Consider the following 12,500-nt stretch of genomic DNA (forward strand, 5'->3'; position numbering starts at 1 on the left):
ATTTGGCTGAAATATTAACTGACTAACTGACTGAAATATTAGGTCAGCTGATTAAATGTCCCGAAGCCTTATGGAATGAAGAAACTGTAGCTTTATCGGTTAAACTACTACAACTACTACTGATACTACTACTATTTACTTCTGTCGAGCTACTTAAAATGATTATGATGATAATAATGATAAACTGAAGTAAGAAAAATATAGTAATAATAAACTATAATAAAAACAACAATAGTAATAATAATAATAATAATAATAATAATAATAATAATATGAAGGACAAAACGAGCAATATTAAAAATAATAATAATAATAATAATAATAATAATAATAATAATAATAATAATAATAATAAATAATAATAATAATAACAAAATAATGATGATACTGATAATGATAACAATAATCATCATCATCATAACAAAAAATACTAACAATAACAACAGTACTAAGAAAACAATAAAACAACGATAATAATAATAATAGATAATAACAATGATAATAATAAATATATTGATAATATACATAATACTAATAACAATAATAATAACAACAATAATAACAAATAATAACAACAACACCAATAATAATAATAATAAAACAATAATAATTACAATAAAAGCAATCATTATCATAATTAGCATCACTAGTAGCAGTAATACTAGTGCTAGTAGCATCAGTTTTAGGGCCTAGTGGTACTAATAGTATTAATACCACTACTACTACTACTATTACTACAACTAGAAATAGCAGCAACAGCAGTAGTAACAGTAGGAGAGGTAGTAGTAATAGTAGAAGAAGAAGACGAAGAAGACGAAGAAGACGAAGAAGACGAAGACGAAGACGAAGACGAAGGCGAAGACGAAGACGAAGAAGACGAAGAAGACGAAGAAGACGAAGAAGAAGAAGAAGAAGAAGAAGAAGAAGAAGAAGAAGAAGAAGAAGAAGAAGAAGAAGATGAAGAAGAAGAAGAAGATGAAGAAGACGAAGACGAAGAAGAAGAAGAAAAAGAAGAAGAAGAAGGAGTAGTGTCAACATTAGTAGTATTAGTATTACTATAATCGTTATCAAAACAACAAAAAAAGCAACAGAACAGCACATTCTGTAAACCTCTCTCTCCCTCTCTCTCTCCCTCTCTCTCTCCTTCTCTCACTCCCTCTCTCCCCATCTCCCTCTCCCTCTCTATCCCCATCTCCCTCTCTATCCCCATCTCCCACCCTCTCCCCTCCTTCTCCCTTTCCCTCTTCCTCTCCCCCTCCCTCCTTCCTTCCCTCTCTCTCCCTCTCCCTCCCTCCCTCCCGTTGATATTCTAGAAACGAAAATTATTTCATTTGAGGAACCCCTTTCATAGAAAAATACGCCCATTCTTCACGAAACAAAGCCGGCGTGGTGACAGAATCGTTCCACATACCTCCGAGAATAATTATTGGACGGGAGGAGGGAGTATAATGCTTGCCAGATATGCTATGGGGCACAATAATTAAACCCCTTGATTTAATTACGCTTCGGAGAGGGGACGGTATTTTCTGGCACGTCGCCGTCCGTCGTCCTTCTCCCTACCCCCTACCCCCTCCCCCATCCCCCACTCCTTCCTTTATTTATATAAAACAATCGAGAGTTAGGGGGCGGGGGGGGCGGGACTTTGCCAACATTTTTACCGTGGATTCGGGAGGTTTTCACTGCAGTTCCCGGACAGGAGGTCAATACAAGCAGATTTTATTGCTTTCCACTACGATATACGTCTTCCCTTGGAATTCCGAGTTTGAATATCGGTTCGAGGGAAATAAATTGTAAGTTTATACAGGAACGCTCTGACGTATCCAAATACATATATCCGTAAACGCGTGCAAACACACCCACACCCACATACGTACACGCACACACACGCACACGGAAACACGCAAACACGCACACACACACACACACACACACACACACACACACACACACACACACACACACACACACACACACACACACACACACACACACACACACACACACACACACACACATACTCACACACAAAAAAAGCGGTTATAACAAAACAAAAAATCTTGCCTCGTTCTGAATTCATAAAACGGCACGACCCTCAAATAAATCTCCCAGATTTGCTTGTGTGCTCCTGCGCGCAGAAAAACGCTTAACAAGAATTGATAAACATGGTAAGAACTTAGCCAACTCGCCGCGGGATTTCCTAAGGCGATTTTTGCATTTCGATCCCGGGCCAAATACTGGCTTGAACGTGAGTAACCTGAGCCCTACCTGTGGAAAATTCGTCAGTGTTTGTTTCTGAAAATTTACGCTTTTGCATAGCTTTACGCAATTTGAATATCTACTGCAAAGGAAATTAGTTTGTTTTTGAGTTTTCCCTTTCCATATTTCAGTTTTTTAAAGTGAATAACGTAGTCTAAAGGTAAAATATGACCTAAACGGCATGTACTTCATGATATCCATTATGTAATTTGAATATCTACTGCAAAGGAAATTAGTTTGTTTTTGAGTGTTCCGTTTCCATATTTCAGTTTTTTAAAGTGAATAACGTAGTCTAAAAGTAAAATACGACCTAAACAACATGAACTTCATGATATCCATTATGTAATTTGAATATCTACTGCAAAGGAAATTTGTTTTTGTTTTCCCTTTCCATATTTATTCTTTTTAAAGTGAATAACGCAGTCTAAAAGTAAAATACGACCTAAACAGCATGAACTTTATGATATCCATATCTGTATATTTAGAAGCGCTTAGCAACAGAGATTCCCAAGAATATTTAACCTTAAAATCACGTTCTATTTACAAAACACTCCACCTCCGCCGGCGCTTCTCCCCGCCGACGCAGGCACCGAAGGAAGGGAGAGGCCATAACGTAAACCGCAGCTTTGTGTACCCCGACGAAGGACATGCAAGGGGCGAATGCGAGACCAGACGCTTCGTTGCCGTGCAGGGCTTGGGAGGGAGGAGGGGGAGGGGGGGAACGCCTTCTGGCAACGAGGCACTTCGAGGCGATGACAACTTTAGTTCCTGCAGACCGCCCCTTCGACGCCCGCCAGCTGATGATGCCTCCCCGGAAGACGTAGCTTCTTCAGGACATCCGACTTCGCTTCCACCTTGGAGTCTTGGGAGACTTCCTCGAGGCTGTCTGGGATAAACACCAGGTGGATTCTCTCTCGACTTCCTAGCAAGGCTTTTCTTCTGTGTATTTTTCTGGGCTTTTGGAAGGGTACCTCGATGTACTCGAGTTGACTCCCATTATATTCATACGATGATTCCTATCCTATACTTGCGCTGATTCCCATCCCATTTTTGCGTTAATCCCCGTCCCCGTCTTATTCTTGCATTATTCTTCCCTATCCCTGCAGTGATACCCATCCTATTCCTGCGTCCATTCCCCTACTATTCCTAGGTTGAGTTACATCCTATTCCTGTGTTAATATCCAATCCTGTTTTTCCATTAATTTATAACTTAATTTTGCGTTATTTCCCTTTCTGTTCCGTCCTCTTCATATTCTTGCGTTAACCCGGTCCTATTCTTCGGTTTATTCCCATCTTATTCCTGTGACAATTCCCATAAAATTCCTGCATTCATGCCCGTCCCATCCTTTCCATAATTCCCCATCTTTTCCTGTGTTGATTCCCATCCTATTTTTGCATGACTTCCCATCCCATTCATGCATTGATTCCTATTCTATTTTGGCTTGAATTCATTACTTATTCCTGTGCTGATTCCTATTCTCGCATTGCTTAAATTCATATTTTATTCCTCCGCTGCTTCTTGTTCTTTTCTTCCGCCAATCCCCATCTTACTCCTGCGCTGATTCCTATTCTCTTCCTTGCGTTCATTTCCATCCGATTCCTGTACTAATTCCTATTCTTCCCATCCCATTCCTGCGCTGATTTCCTCACCAAGCGCTCTGCTGACCCCCGCACCCCCACCCCACCCCCCACGGCCGCCCATCCACGCCATATGAGGGCACCCGATTTCGCCTCCTCTCTAAGGCCGACATTCTTAACATTGTAAGACATAATCTCCATGTGTATTCTTTATTTTTTGTGATGTTCTGCTCTTCACCTGGAGGACTTAATTTCAGCCATCATGAGCGAATCTCTACTCTTACAACGCCTACAGTAGGTGGTTCACCTACTCGGGCGCCGATTCCTGTCGTAGGTGGCCTGCCAAGAGGTGAATCCTCGCCCCTTTTTCCCTTCCTCGGGCGATTCCCTTAATTTAGCCCTTCAAGATGTACTGTCAGGGCGGCGAAGGAGGGCAGACGTCTTCCTTTTGTTCGCCGGAGGACGGGCCAAAAATGGACGACTTTCTCCGTAAATACTCTTTTCTTATCTTCAGCAAATCCTTCCCCTAAACAAAGATCAATGGACTGGGTCTCCATTCATCTTTCATAAGTTTTCACTCGGAAATTTTTCTTCCGTCGAGAAAATAAAAGAGTAGATCTAAAAAAAGCAACAGAAATACTGCTGCTCATCTACGGGGAGAAGCGAGGAAAACCTAACCGAACCTCCGGTGTGGCCGTGACACTGCGCCGCCAACCCGCCCACGTTTATCTTGGGCGCGAGACAACCACAAGGAGACACGCCCGTGGCTTTCTAGATGGAGCGTATCATTTCCGCCGAGGCCAACCCCCCCTCCCCTCCCCAACCCATCTTACCCTCACCCCCCCATCGCACAACCCAGCCCCCGCCCCGCCTCCCCCTTTTAAACATACGCCACATTTTTAACGATGGTCCATATTTAGACCCCAATTACCACAACACGTGTTTCCCCGCGCTTCGCCCTTCCCATAATCGTTCCCTACCTTCGCCTGTGCGCCCGCGCCCTTCGTGGGGAAGCGACCTGAGCGAAAGACTCTGAAACCGGCGCCTCCGAAGAGGGGGTTTGTTTGACAAGGGAATTTCAGACGGATCCTGATGTTTACATGACGTCATCGCGGTGCAGTAGCGCCACGTACCGGCGCCTTTTCAAGTCGCGGCGAAGAAGGAACGCAAAGTCCTGTTGGGGCGAGAGGACGATCCCTCAGAAAATAAAAAAAAACATTAGTATTTACAATGCATCGGTAAGCAATTTCGTTCCTCTTCTTTCACGTGTGTTGCAAAGACTACAAAGAACTATCAACATTTATATATACATGTGAGACGCACACACACACACACACACACACACACACACACACACACACACACACACACACACACACACACACACACACACACACACACACACACATCTACATATACATATGTGTATGCATGTATGTGTATATTTTTATGTATATGTATGTATGTATGTGCATATATACATACATATTTATATATATGTGTGTGTGTGTGTGTGTGTGTGTGTGTGTGTGTGTGTGTGTGTGTGTGTGTGTGTGTGTGTGTGTGTGTGTGTGTGTGTGTGTGTGTGCAGGAAGAAAGGAGGGGGAAGAAGAGGGGGAGGTGGAGGAGGAGAGGGAGGAAGAGGAGGAGAAGGAGGAAGAGGAGGAGAAGGAGGAAGAGGGTAGGAGAGGGAAGAAGAGGAGAAGGAGAGGGAAGAGGAGAAGGAGAGGGAAGAAGAAGAAGAGGAGGAGGAGGAGGAAGAAGAGGAAGAGGAAGAGGAAGAGGAAGAGGAGGAGGAGAAGAGGAAAAAAAGAAGAAGAAAAAGGAGGAGGAGGAGAAATAAAAGGAGGAGGAGGAAGAGGAGGAGAAATAAAAGAAGGAGAAGGAAGAGGAGGAGGAGGAGACGACGACGAAGGAAGAGGAGGAGGAGGAGGAGGAGACGACGACGAAGGAAGAGGAGGAGGAGGGGAAGGAGGAATAGGAGGAGGAGGAGGGGGAGGGGAAGGAGGAGGAGGAGAAGGAGGAGGAGGAGGAAAAGAAAGAGAAGTAAAAGGAGGAGGAGGAGGAGGAGGAGGAGGAGGAGGAGAAACAGAAAAAGATTGAGATACAGGTAGAGAAAGAGAAAGAAGAGAGGATTATTAAGGCGACTATGATGATTATTAAGATCATTACCATGAGACAGAACACCAGCAAGAATAAAATGTTCAAAAAGAGCATTTAAGGCGAAACAGCAATAACAATGGCAAAAACAAAATAATTTTGAAAAAAAAATCTTACTTTCTCCATCTCTCTCTTCCTGTGTGTGTGCGTGTGCGTGTACGAGTGCGAGTACGTGAATATTTGTGTGAGTGAGCGCGTGCTTGTGCGTGCGCATATCTATGTCCGCGCATCAAAATGTCACATTTACCTTAAGCTCCTTCCCTGAAATTGAAAAATCGCCCCCCCCCCTCGACCCCCGCGCCTCAACGAAGCCACGACTGATTCAGCCCCGTAAAAATACCCGTCGTTGAGACAGGGGGAGCAAAGGCGGCATGAGTCAGCAACAAGAGGGACGAAATCCACCTGGCGATCATGTGTCTTGGCTCACCCTAGCCCCCCCCCCCACCCCCTCCCCCTCCCCCCCAGCCGTTCCCCTCCTCCCTACGCTGGATGGGGTGGGTGGGGGGGGGGGGGAAGAGAGCTCTGCACTATGAGTATTGACATTTTATTTTTCTTCAAAATTTGGCTGTGTACAAACATTGGCAAGAGTTGACGCAAACACACCCATGTAAACAAACATGCACACCTGCGCACATACATGCAAATACAATCGCACAATCAGTCCTGGGGCCTCTAAATTAACATGCAAAATATAACCATGTAAACAGAGCAAACGAGTTTTAATCCGCGACCCCTGATTTAATGCACCTCAATTTTGTTTCGTTTCACCTATCGCCATTCTACGCACGATTCTGTTGTCTTTGAATCAATTCAAATTACAAATATAAGGCCAAGTAAAAGAATAATCATAATGTGCTTTTGTTATTGTCCTCCGATAGGCCCTCAATCGAAAGACCAACGGTAATTTCTAGATGTTATGAAACAAATTCGTTAAAAATATGAGGTCGGCATCCCTTCCTTTAAGAAACAACCTCTGGACCCTACTTATTTCTACCGTTACGGAAGTCTAAACTGATTTTTTTATTTACCTAAGATATTTCAAACATCAGTATCAACATTAAGTAAGAAAGTAACTTACCATTTATTTTGCTTTGTGTGCAACTGCATTTGAACATGCAGTTCAGAGCCTTCAATATTTTTTGCCAACTGTGCATTTCTATTGCAACGTGGCAATAACGAATTACACACCAAAGTCGATCGGGATGTGCGCAAGTGCGAAAAAATGCGTATTAAGGCAAGCTTTGCTCGGTACAATTATCGCGAATATCGTTCTACGATTATTCTTCAACGATTACTGATTGTAATGTGTGTACTATTTTGCTTCGAGCGTCCGCGTCTCTGCGATTTTCGAAGAGACAGCTTTTTTTTTTTTTACGAGTCACGTGGCAGAAATGTCCCGGGAAGGTAGTGTCACGAGAAAATGGCTCTGAGCAAATTTAGCAGGAAAAGGTTATCTTCTAATAGAAGATATGGAAGATTAATTTCTTTTCCAAGTGTATCGGAGAAAATGGGCTAAAATAATATTTGACAATTGAAATGAGGAATGAAGAGGGATTATTTCAGAAATTGTGTGAATCAATCCTCCATATGGATCTCATCTTGTTCATCGGAAGACGGGATCCATGATGCCACAGAAACCCCTTCCAACTCAAATGATCGTTTACGATTGCGACTCTATTCACCCGCCAGCTGCTCAACTGTTACGAGACAACGGTGATCGTTGGCGACTCTAGCGGCAGTCGGTCGAAGCAAAAGCGCCTCATTCAAAAACATAGAACTAGTGCTCGAGACAATCATTGGCCGATCATATTGAGTCATGAACGGTCATCGAGCGAAAACGTATCTTTAAGTGTAATATACGGGTTACACCAAAGTGTGAATATAGCATGCGTGGGTGTTAAAATCATGTGTTAACGTGAGAAGGAGGCATTTGGGTGTTAAGTGCGAGCGTTGAGGTCATGTGCATGTATCTATATTCGGCGCCGTTTGTTTGTAGCGGGCGCTCTTCTCCGTCAGCTTACGTAGGCCATACACTGTCAGCGAGTATTTCTATGCTCTACAGACACAGACGTTCGTACCACACACTGGCATTCGCCTGGCGTTCGTGTTCTCGTGTGTTACAGCTGCTTAAGTGTGGGCGTTAACAGCGGGTCTTGATTATTCGCCCGCCCGCTGATATTTCCGGAATGTATTTTACGACTTAGGCCAAGGCATGGGCGTGAAGTCGATTTGTTTACGTCTGAAATTCTTGTTTGTGCCTGGTTTGTTTGCTCGTACTGGGGGAATTTGTCCGCGCGCAGTCCAATTTGTTTGTGTTAGACCTGCAGTAGGCTAGGTATTTCCCCTGGTGTTGGTTTGCTGTTGGTGGCTTTTGTTTGTTGTTGGTGGTGAAGTTTGTTTGTTTGTTTGTTGTTGATGGTGGTCTGTTTGTTTGTGGTGGTGGTGGTGGTCGTCGTCTTATTGCACAGAATTTCCACTTTACAAATCTGTTATCTTTCATCTTTAAAAGCATGGACAAGAATGTTTTCTCTCTCAAAGCAGAGGCTGTAAATTTGAAAGAAAATAATAGGATCTTCCATTACTTACTATCTCTCTTTGAGATGTTCATTTTTGTTTTAATTTCAACGTTTGCTACACAAGATGTTTCGGTAATTCTCAATCGAGGTCATGATTATATCCAGATGTTTCCACAAAGAATCTGTAAACCGCGTTCTAGCCTTAGTCCTAGTATCCCTGCTTTTCAAATACGTCGGTAAGCTTTAACGACATCACAATCTTGGTATTTCCCCATTACCTTTTACTCCAATCTCCAAATATTCACGTTTAACACTTAGCGTCTTAAATTACACGACCACATTTGGCGGAATTACTCAAATACAATCCTTTCCTCCCTAAACGTCGGCAGCTCCAATGATAAAATGCGATCATATTAACATCCAGACATATTAAATATGAAGAGCAACAAGTGCCAAGCGAGGAAGATGCCATCGGAACAGCCGCATATGTCAACACGCCATCTTTAACTGGAACTTTATGGCAAAGGAACAAATCTGTGGTGATAATCGGCCCGAAAATTATGACACTGCTTTGGTAAAAAGTGGACCAGATAAGCACAATTAGTCGGGATAGTTATTCGCCATTCAGTTTACAATGATTAACGTTAGATGGAGCTATAATTATACTATGTAGTGACGAGTATTTTACCAACTCCACTGTGAACGCAAAATCAGACACACTGAATACTTCTTTATTTCACTTTCTCACCCACAATATGCACACTCTTGCTCACGGGTGCTTACATTCACTAATTTTTAATGAAGATATTATGGGGCTGTTTATCTACCTTAAAAGTGCGAAAATCGCGTATATGTAAAATCAAAATTTGACTGAAGTTCGATTATAAAGTGAAAGGCCTACATTTCTTACCATTTCGTAAGCTGCCTACATGAGAAATATTTAAATATCAAATAAATTTTCAAAATCAGCCAATGTTTTCTAAATCACGCATGGTCGGTAATTTGTCCATAAAATGGTTATGAATAGCAATTCATTTATCATCATTACCTGTAATTCGAATGTCCTTCGATCTGCGTTTCCTCTCCAACCATCTTGCTTTCTGACGCCATTCTTCTAAATTGGCCGTCAAGTCGAAATTTACTGTCTGCTCCTTGTCGCCGCCGTCCTTTTTGGGGCCCTTGGCGGCGCGGAGGGGCAGGGTGGCCGAGGTGTTGTAGCTCGTCTGCTCCTCGTCCTGTTCTGCGTTCGCGTCGCCTGCGGGGATGCGGGGCGCGGGCAGGTCCTTCTTGATGTATGTCACGCTGGGACACACCTCGGCCCAGTAGTCGTCGTAGTCGCTATCGCCGTCGTCGTCTTCATCGTTACTGCTGTCGCTGCTGTTGTCGCTGTTGCTATTGAGGCTGGCTCTGCTCCCGCGGGTGTCGGGCAGCGATCTCGGGCTCCCGTTCTCCGCAGCGTTGCTGGTGCTGGACGTGACACTTGGGCTGGCCAGGGGCTGGGGTGTGCCGCTCCCCCCTCCTCCCCCTCCCTCTTCGCGGGCCTCTTCCGCGATCCCCGGCGAAGCCTCCTGCGGTTTCTTCTTCCGCCGCCACGGGATACTGAAGGAATTGCTCCGCGGTTTGGAGGCGCCCTTGACAGCCGTGCAGAGGTTCTGGTAGATGTGATCCAGGTCGAAGGAACGAGTGTGCGACAGTTTCTCGTGTTTCGACTTCGGGTCGCCTCGTTCTGGCACAGCGGGCGGCAGGGAAGGTTTGCTTCCCTTGTCACTGGCACAGGGTGGCCGTGACAGGAGGAGGCCACCTTTCCGAGGAGAGGAGGCAGCAGAGGGAAGCTTGGGCGATGCGGGGCAAGAGGAAGATGCCCTGTTCATCTGCTGATGCTGAGGGGAATGGTGGCCACGAGGAAGTGACGTGCCCCGGCAATTAGCCGATGGCAACGGAGGGGGTAGGTTGTAATAAACGTTTGCATCCGTTACGAAATCCATATCCATGTCCACCACCTTGGCAGGGCCATTCTGATGCTTGGGCACTCCTGTGTTCATGTATGTGTGATTCATGATGGCACTCGTTTGTGTCACTTTCTCTCTGATAGCTCTATTTACCAGTCAATTTAATTCCAACAGATTGTCTAATCACTGCTTGCTTACATGTATACGGCCAGGTAAACGTCATGACAAATAGTGAAACAACAAATTTCCACGGAGTCAAATTATTAACCAATAAAAATCACCATGAACTACCACTCCACGCCAGCATTCCCAACAGGCACTGCGCTAATTCCTCACAAATAACAAACGTTTCACTCACACCCCTCAGAATAACGTAAATTCAACAGCACACACTTCCTCCTCCGAACAAGTTAAACACGCTACTGTACTACGGAAGGTTTGTGAATCACTTGCTTTCCCACCCCTAGTTTCCCCATGCCCAGCGAGGTGCCAAACGGGTATTTACGTTGTGGTACGTTTCGTGACGCACGCTGATATTTTGATAACTCATTTATAGTGAAATCGTGTTGTATTGTATTGCAAGTTTTGCGTTTATCGATGATAAGAAGAGCTGGTCAATGAAAAGGAAAAAAGCTCAAATATAAAGTGGCACAGAACAACTGTTTGGCTTGTGTGTGCATGTTGCCATATTAGCATCACTACTTTTTGTACTTACTATTATTATTTCTGTCTGTCACGTGTTTCTGGCATATTTGCGTTTGTTATTTCCTTTGAAGATGGAATTTACGAGTATTCTCGGCACTCATACTTTCACGAGAAAAATATGATGGAACCTAAATATGCAGTTGTTAACGATGATCGAAATATTTACAGCAAGAACGTTATATGATTCACAACTCATAAAGTAAATAAGAAACTTCAGGTTCTGCCACGGTTAATTTTATTACTTGACATGTGCTCAAGACCTGTATTTATAACTGGTGAATCTTTACATGTTTCTTATTATTATAAATGATGTTGTTCTATTGTGTAGTTACTGTTATTGTTTTTGCTCTAAGTATTATCACGATTATTACCGTATTATTTGTTTATGATTGTTATTGTTATCACCACTATTAATATTATTGTTGTTCCTACTATAATTATTATAATTGTTATATTTATTATTATGATAATAATAACTATTGTTATTTATCTTATTATCACCGTTGTTGTTATTGTTGTTCTTATTTTTTGTTACTAGTAGTAGTAATATCAATATATTTATCATTATAAATTCCATTTTTATCATTGTTATTATTATCATCATTATCATTATTATTGCTGTTGTTGATGCATTTGTTATTATTATCACTTATTGTTATTGTTATAATTAGTGTTATTATTATGGTTATCATTATTGATATTAATATTGTTATCAAAATTATTATCATATTAATATTATCATGATTATTATTATCATTATTACTTTTATTGCTGTTGTAGTTGTTATTGTCTTTATATTATCATTATCATATAATTATCGGGACTATTATTATTGCCATTATTATATTTTTTGTTGTTATTATTCTTATCAATATCATTATTATTAATATTATTATAATTACTATCATTATTATCATTATTATTATCCCCATCGTCATTATCATCATTATTATTATCCCCATCGTCATGATCATCATTAGTGATAATATCATCATCATCACCATTAATGATAATGCTATCATCTTCATTATCATCGTCATCATTATCATTAATGGTAATGCTATCATCATTATTATTAATTATGATACCGTCATCATTATCATTATCATCGCCATCATCATTAATGGTAATACTATCATCATCATCATCATCATCGTCATCATCATCATTAATGGTAATACTATCATTATTATTAATGATAATACTATCACCATCATCATTATCGTCATCATCATTAATAGTAATACTATCATCATTATTATTAATGATAATACTATCTTCATCATTATCATCGTCATCATCATCATTAATGGTATTATTGTCATTAACATCATTA

The 12,500-nt window shown here is 42.0% G+C and overlaps 2 protein-coding genes across 4 annotated transcripts in view; one reads left to right on the top strand and one right to left on the bottom strand.

The window, feature by feature from the left end:
* LOC113800717 (DBB domain-containing protein stumps) overlaps positions 1-10,905 on the bottom strand; it is a 48,280-nt gene extending 37,375 nt beyond the window's left edge. For all 3 annotated transcript variants that reach the window (XM_027351518.2, XM_070140943.1, XM_070140942.1), the window contains exon 1: positions 9,559-10,905. In XM_027351518.2, the coding sequence (XP_027207319.2) occupies positions 9,559-10,567 (1,009 nt within the window). In that variant the 5' untranslated portion in view covers positions 10,568-10,905. The remainder of the gene's footprint in view (positions 1-9,558) is intronic.
* LOC113800713 (uncharacterized) overlaps positions 10,315-12,500 on the top strand; it is a 19,322-nt gene continuing 17,136 nt past the window's right edge. Inside the window, exon 1 of the mRNA XM_070140946.1 lies at positions 10,315-10,455. Within this exon, the coding sequence (XP_069997047.1) occupies positions 10,441-10,455 (15 nt within the window). The 5' untranslated portion in view covers positions 10,315-10,440. The remainder of the gene's footprint in view (positions 10,456-12,500) is intronic.

Source organism: Penaeus vannamei, chromosome 27 (genome assembly GCF_042767895.1).
Source record: "Penaeus vannamei isolate JL-2024 chromosome 27, ASM4276789v1, whole genome shotgun sequence".
In the NCBI taxonomy this organism is placed as follows: Eukaryota; Metazoa; Arthropoda; class Malacostraca; order Decapoda; family Penaeidae; genus Penaeus; species Penaeus vannamei.